Here is a 7,403-nt window from a genome sequence, read left to right as displayed (position 1 = left end):
GTTGTAATTTTATCATGCTTTGTTATTTGCAGAAAACAGTGACCATTAGTTGATTGCATATTTTAACTATTGTTATAAAAATATATTTATAAATAAAACCCGTGATTTTACGGGTCATTAAACTAGTACCGTGTAACTGGAAAAGTAAAGGAAACAACCTACTAGTATCTAAGTACCTAGTAATAATCGAACATTCTAGAGTTATCAGTCTTCACTTAGCTTGTTCACAAAGCAAAAAGGGTACAATCGTAATTTCAAGTGTTCCCCTAATTCTCCTCGAATCATCATCCTATAAGAACCCACGACCAAACGACTTCCTAATCACACGTCTCAAATAAACTCAAAAACTCAAAAAAAGACCAAAATTCAGTTTCATCGGAATATCAATCAACCGATGGATCATCAAACGAACTACAATCGCGGCGGTTATCGCGGCGGTTATCGCGGCGGTCGGAACGCCGGAACTGGTGGTTACCGTGGAGGCCGAAACACTGGATCTGGTGGTTATCGCGGTTCTACATCGCCACAGGATGGTGCTGCTGGTGGTGGTGGTAGGGGTTATCTCCCGCAGCAACAGTATAGTAATAATCAACCGCCGGAACAGTATGTTGGTGGTAGAGGTTACGGTGGAGGCCGCGACGGTGGTGGTGGTAGAGGCTACGGCGGAGGCCGCGACGGTGGTGGTAGAGGCTATGGCGGAGGCTGCGACGGTGGTGGTGGTAGAGGCAACGGCGGAGGTCGTGACGGTCGTGGTGGTAGAGGCAACGGCGGAGGTCGCGACGGTCGTGGTGGTAGAGGTTACGGTGGAGGTCGCGACGGTGGTCGAAATGGTGGTCAACCGTCGTACCGAACGCCGTACGTTGGACAAAATGTGGATGGTGTATCAGATCGGGTGCCCGATTGGAGGACAGTGAGTGGTGGTGAAACTCAAGGTCAAAGTCAACGAGTTGACTCTACGTCTCATGTTCTCACTCAACTTACTGACTCAGTAACTGGTAAGCGTTTCTATACTACTCCGTATTTAAATTAGTATTGTTTGTACTTTTTAGCTCTTGTTAACTCTTTGTTACTGTATTTTTTTTGTACATATTACATATGTTTATAAATTGATCAAAATGCTTAAAGTATGTTCATATTATCATAGGTTTTGATATAAGGTATGATTATCATGTTTAAGACTTTATGCTAAATTGATATTGTTGTTGAAGATGTGTTGTTAAAGTACACCTTTATAAGTTTTAAAATCTTCTTTATTGATTACATGTTTTTGAGATTTTCTAAATTCCTTTCCTACCATTTTTACACCTTTTAACTTAATTTGTGAAAATATTTTGTCACATTCACTCACAACCTTCGCAACTCATCCATAGTCGAACAGGATAACAAAGTTTAGATACCTCATAGTATGGCTCATGAGTTATGTTTGAAGTTTGTGTAGAATGGTTAATAATAATGTACTCATTTAATTAAAGATACTTGGTATATAATTTACTCTATGGCTGCTTTGGTCCTGTGCCGAATATTGAAAGTCGTTGCAAGGTTAATCTTTTATTTGATATTCTGTCTAGGCATACTGATATTATTATGTTTGACCTTATTTATGTGCAAGAACCTCATCAAAAATGTTTTACCTTTTGTTTTGTTTACAACAATATATATGTTGTATACGTCTTGGTATCCAAGTATCAGTTTCTTACCATTTACATTTTGTTTTCAGATCTTAGCATTCAGGAACTTGGACCGAATGTGCCAATCAAGCGTCCGGACCATGGTACACTTGGGGAGCGATCCGTGAAGCTTCTTGTTAATCATTTCCCAGTCAACTTTGATCCATCCAACAGTATATCACGTTTTGATGTGGACATTAAACTAGAGGCTTCATCGTCGGCCACCCGCTCAGTGAAAAAAACAATCTCAAAATCTGACCAACGACTGATTCAAGAGAAGCTATGTTCTCTATACCCTGATCAGTTCCCGTTACTTCAAACGGCTTACGATGGCGAAAAGAATATCTTCAGTGCAGTCTCGTTGAAACCTGGAACGTACACCGTTGAACTATTCGGGCGGTCTTATTCGTGCACCATTAAGTATGGTAACGAGTTGAACTTGTCAAAGCTACAAGAGTTTTTGGATGGAAACGCAATGCAAGTCCCTCGTGAAGTTCTACAAGCTTTGGATGTAGTCACGAAGGCGGTTCTTTTTCGAGAAAAGGTTTCCGTTGGGAGAGGAATGTACCCTCGTGTTCATCTAGGGGAAGACGACCTTCGTTGTGGTGTCGCGGGGTACCGCGGCTTTCAGCAAAGCCTAAAGGTTACCTCAAATGGGTTGGTAATGTGTTCGGATTATTCTGCAGTACCTTTTCGTAAAAGGATGCCGGTTATTGATTTTCTCAAGGAGTATATATGGGAAATTAAAGATGTTAATGATATTGCAAGGATTGGGAATAAAGTTATTATGGCTTTGAGAGGGTTAAGGGTGAGTGTGATTCATCGTCGTACGAATCAAAAGTACATTGTTTCGGGGTTGACTGAAAAACTTACAAAGGATATTTCTTTTGAGTTGGAAGATCCCGAAGGGAAGGAAAAACCAAAAGTTGTGATGCTTACCGATTACTTTAAAGAAAAGTGGGAAACAGAAATAGTCTACAAGTATATTCCTTGTTTAAAGTTGGGAAATGGTAAGAAACCAAACTATGTTCCAATGGAATTTTGTATATTGGCTGAGGATAAACGGTATCCGAAGGAGCAGCTGGGCAGGGACGCTGCCAGGAAACTAAAAGAATTGTCTCTTCTCGCGCCCGATAATCGGAGGAGAGAGATAAGCAGAATGGTTCTTGAAGAGTATGAAACCGGTAGTCCGGGGTATGTTTTTTTTGCACCCTTTTTCTTGTTAAACCTATTTTCTTATGTGTCACATTTTTGTTTTCAATTTGACAGATTGTTTTTTATCTGATACTAAGTATAGATGTAGAACTTGTAAAGTCCTTTTTCTAATTACTATCCTCAAATATTTTGTCAAAGTTAACTAATAAAGAAACATTTTACTTGTTGGAAGATAATTCAACAAGTAAAAAAGATTGACAAGGATTTTTCGAAGTCCTCAACAAATTAAATCTCTTTCTTTGTTGTTGTCAAAATTGACATTTGACGTTTTATAATAAATCTATATCCTTGTAACTGCCTGTGCGACCTGTAATTTTTTTTTAGTAGGTTAGTTAGTTAGTTAAAGCCTACTTCTTGCCACTATTAATCCTAACATTATATTATATTGATACTGATATGCTGATTTGCATTTGCAGTTCTCAGGTGATTCAGAATTTTGATCTGAGTGTTGGTATGGATATGACTGAAGTGGACGGGCGTGTGTTGGCACCGCCTAAACTTAAGCTCGGTAGTTTAAGCGGTAAAACGAACATTGTAACGGTGGACAAATTTAAGTGTCACTACAACCTTATGCAAGGGAAAACTTTTGTTACTGGTAAAGCAGCTGAAAGGTGGGCATTGATTGATTTCAGCCAAGGTGATCGTCGGAACTGGCTAAATGTCGACCCGTTCATCCAAAAATTGATGAACCGATGCGCGAGTATTGGTGTACCGATGAGAAAACCTCTGATGGTACATCAGACCAATATGAGAGAACTCTTTAATAGCGATAACATTCGTGGTCTTTTTGAATGGGTTGTGGACGAGTGTAGGAAAAAAGCTGAAGGTCAACTTCAATTGGTTATTTGTGTGATGGCTGACAGACATGATGGATACAAGAATCTCAAATGGGTAACCGAGACCGAGATCGGCGTGTTGACTCAATGTTGCTTGTCTCAAAATGCTAACAAAGCGAATGATCAGTTTCTTGCTAATTTGGCTATGAAGATCAATGCGAAATTAGGAGGTAGCAATGTGGAGCTCAATGAACGATTTCCTCACTTTAATGCTGAAGATTGTGTCATGTTTATTGGAGCCGATGTCAATCACCCTGCTGCATCAAACAAGTTATCCCCATCGGTGGCGGCCGTTGTTGGCTCAATGAATTGGCCTTCCGCTACCCGCTATGCTGCTCGTGTGTCTCCACAAAGCCACCGAAAGGAAGAGATAGTTAATTTTGGAAACTTGTGTTTGGACTTGGTTAACACTTATGCTAAACAGAACGGGGGAGTGAAACCGAACAAAATTGTTGTGTTTCGTGATGGTGTGAGTGACGCACAATTTGATATGGTTCTCAACAAAGAGATGGTCGATATGAAAAAAGCTATTTACACCCAAACCTATCGTCCGTTTGTGACTTTTGTTGTGGCTCAAAAACGTCACACAACTCGTTTGTTTCCGAATAACGAGGCGGATTCCGGAAACGTGCCTCCGGGAACTGTTGTCGACACGACAATTGTTCATCCCGTTGAGTTTGACTTCTACCTTTGTAGTCATTTTGGAGGTATTGGAACGAGTAAGCCGACACACTACACAGTGATATGGGATGAGAATCACTTTTCGTCCAATGAGATGCAGCAACTGGTATACCACTTGTGCTATATCTTTGCACGTTGCACGAAACCCGTGTCCCTGGTCCCACCAGTGTACTATGCAGATCTTGTGGCTTATAGGGGTCGAATGTTTCAAGAGGTGGTGATGGAAATGCAATCTTCGGTTTCTCAAACCTCTTCATTTGATCAGTTCTTCTACAATCTTGAGGATCATCTCAAGGATTCGATGTTTTTTGTTTAAGGACGTTAGCCTTGATATGGTGTTGAAGTGTCGAAACCCAGGTCAAACATCCTTTTACGGGGTTTGTGCGTGAATCTAATGCATTTCATGCTTTTTGAGTGTTTATTCGTAAGTTGTATTTCGTTTGTGTCTAGTCTTAAGTTATATGTTTGGTTTATTTATGTTTTACCTTCACATTCCACTTCAGTGGTTGATGAAGGCTAGTTTATGTTTAAAAATGTGTGAAACGATTGTAGTGTGACTATTTTATTATATGAATAAGTATTGTGTGTTTGTGTTTATTGTGTTTCTGTTGTATTATTATAATCCTTTGTAACTGTAGATTTGTGAAATGATTGATGCACCCAAAACCTGAGATGTTCTTGTAATGGGGTTTCCCCCTGCTTTCTGAAATCTTTAAAGACGTGTTCCAAAAAGTTGAAACACTTGGTTTGGTCTCTCATGTGCGATCAGGTAAATACGAGTGATGAAAACTGCATATGTGGAAAGATGTTAAAACTGCATACAGGGAAGATGGTGTATGCTGTTCCACTATTTTGCAGTATGACTAAGGGGTGTTTATTATTGGGATAAATTTTTTAAGAATATTTTATTTTTTCTTATTTACATTTATTTACATATATACTAACACCCCTCCGTTTTTTTGTCGTTTCATGTATAATGCTCTCCGTTTTTTTGTCGTTTCATGTATAATGCTGGTCGTTTAACACCCTTAATCCATGGGTTAACCCATACCCACCTTTAATAATATATTAACAACAATTAAGCTGTGTGCATGCCAGATGGGCAAACCTCAATTAAGTTGTGTGCCTGCCAGATGGGCAAACCTTTTTCTCTTCTTACTTACACGTGTTACACTCATAGCCAGCTGTCACCTTCAAGTTCATTGATACTTTTCATAAGACATAGATATAGCTAAATATATTTCTTCATTACATCAAAAAAATATTCAACTCAAAATTCACCTTTTGGATAATGCGAATTAGTATTCATCCAGCAACCGCAATCGACCAAAGAACCCAAAAACAGAGCCAGAACATACCTGAAGTGAGGGTAGAATTCCGACACCGGAATTCGTCTCCTGCCATCACCACCGGAAAACGAACGGCGTCAGAGAACAGGAAAGGCCGACGGCGGTCATAAACCCGGACCCACAAAACGAGCAACGAAACCCTAACCCGTCGATCTAAACCCTAGAACCCATCAAAACCCAGATCCCGAGAACGGAATCGCCGCCTGGAGAACAGATGAGATGAGGTACCAGAGAGACCGAAAAGATAAAGTTGTTGCCGGAATCGAAGGAACGACGGCGACGACCTTATTAACACGAAAAGGCTTAAAAAACCGAACCACCGGCGAGATGCCGGTGGCCGGAAGCTACAACGTACCTGTCGACAACAAACCGGAGAACAGGACAGACAGAAGAAAGAGGAAGGAGGCCGGAAAGGTAAAAAAAAAAACGAACGGTGGTGTTGGTGGATGTAGAAGAAATGGGAGGGTTATGTTTGTGAGATGATTGTGAAAAGTGTTGCCGAAAAAAAGACAGAAGCAAAAGAGATCGGAGAAAAAATAGATCTGGAAAAAGTTTGGCACAAAGCCCAAGTTAGAGCAAAAAACGGGAGATATTGTTTTTATTGTCTTTTTTTTTTTTTATTCACACTTACTATTATTTAATGATAAATTTACAAGATTTAATTTAAGATATACTCCGTATTAAAAATAAAAATTTTCCTATAACTATATTAATCAATAATTAATAATAATCAATTGATAATGAAGAATATTACTTTTGTTAACTACGTATGATTAATTTTTTAATGAACACGTATCAACATAATATATCGTGTAACACAATTGTAAACTAATGTTAAGAGTAACACAATTTGTAATTCCTGTATATACAAAACTAAGTTATATATGTATATAACTCCTAATTACTTACCAACTATATAAGATATGCATGTCTTAATTCAACTAACAGCCGCAGCAACGCGCGGCGCACCTCAACTAGTTATAAACAAAAACTAATTCTTGAAATTTGTGATATAAGTATATAATTACTTCATACTTGTTTACTGTTGAATTGGTGTCGGGACCGAGACAAAGATTGAAAAGGCCTGCGCAATTAGTGATATTCTAAGAATCGATTTTGTATACCGGTGATCTGTCGGGATCAAGATTGATCTCTAAGGTCAATTCATTCTCTTCCATTTATTCCTATTCACTTGCGACTTAATATCGCATTTGTTTTAACCGATATACGAAACACCATAACAAAGTAAAGGTTGTTTTAACCGATATACGAAACACCATAACAAAGTAAAGGTGAGTGAGTTAAGATAAGTTTTGAAATCAGATTGTTGTTGGAAGATCTACTGATCAAGGTTAACAGTTGTTATTTTTTTTTATTTTTTTATTTTTTTTAAACAACTTAAATTTTATTAATAAACGATCGTCATAGCAAGGAGCTAGGAAAGGTGAAACAACTACGACTTTATGAGCCACTCATTTCAAGTTACATTACTAGTACATGAAACAAAATACTAATTCTAAGTACCTAGTAATAATCGAACATTCTAGGGTTATCAATCCTCACTTTGCTTGTTCACAAAGCAAAAAAGGTACAATCGTAATTTCAAATGTTCCCCTAATTCTCTTCGAATCGTCATTATCATTCATCTCCTCTAT

At 38.6% G+C, this 7,403-nt stretch overlaps 1 protein-coding gene across 1 annotated transcript; it reads left to right on the top strand.

Moving 5' to 3' along the window:
• The first annotated feature begins 339 nt into the window (after positions 1-339).
• Positions 340-4,996, top strand: LOC139861344 (protein argonaute 2-like). The gene is made up of 3 exons (XM_071849717.1): positions 340-995; positions 1,718-2,861; positions 3,299-4,996. Exons 1-3 carry the CDS (start codon positions 395-397, stop codon positions 4,713-4,715), a joined length of 3,162 nt encoding a protein of 1,053 aa, XP_071705818.1. The 5' UTR covers positions 340-394; the 3' UTR covers positions 4,716-4,996.
• Positions 4,997-7,403: the final 2,407 nt, after the last annotated feature.

The sequence above is a fragment of the Rutidosis leptorrhynchoides genome, chromosome 8 (genome assembly GCF_046630445.1).
Source record: "Rutidosis leptorrhynchoides isolate AG116_Rl617_1_P2 chromosome 8, CSIRO_AGI_Rlap_v1, whole genome shotgun sequence".
In the NCBI taxonomy this organism is placed as follows: domain Eukaryota; kingdom Viridiplantae; phylum Streptophyta; class Magnoliopsida; order Asterales; family Asteraceae; genus Rutidosis; species Rutidosis leptorrhynchoides.
This window is presented reverse-complemented; position numbering and strand designations above follow the sequence as displayed.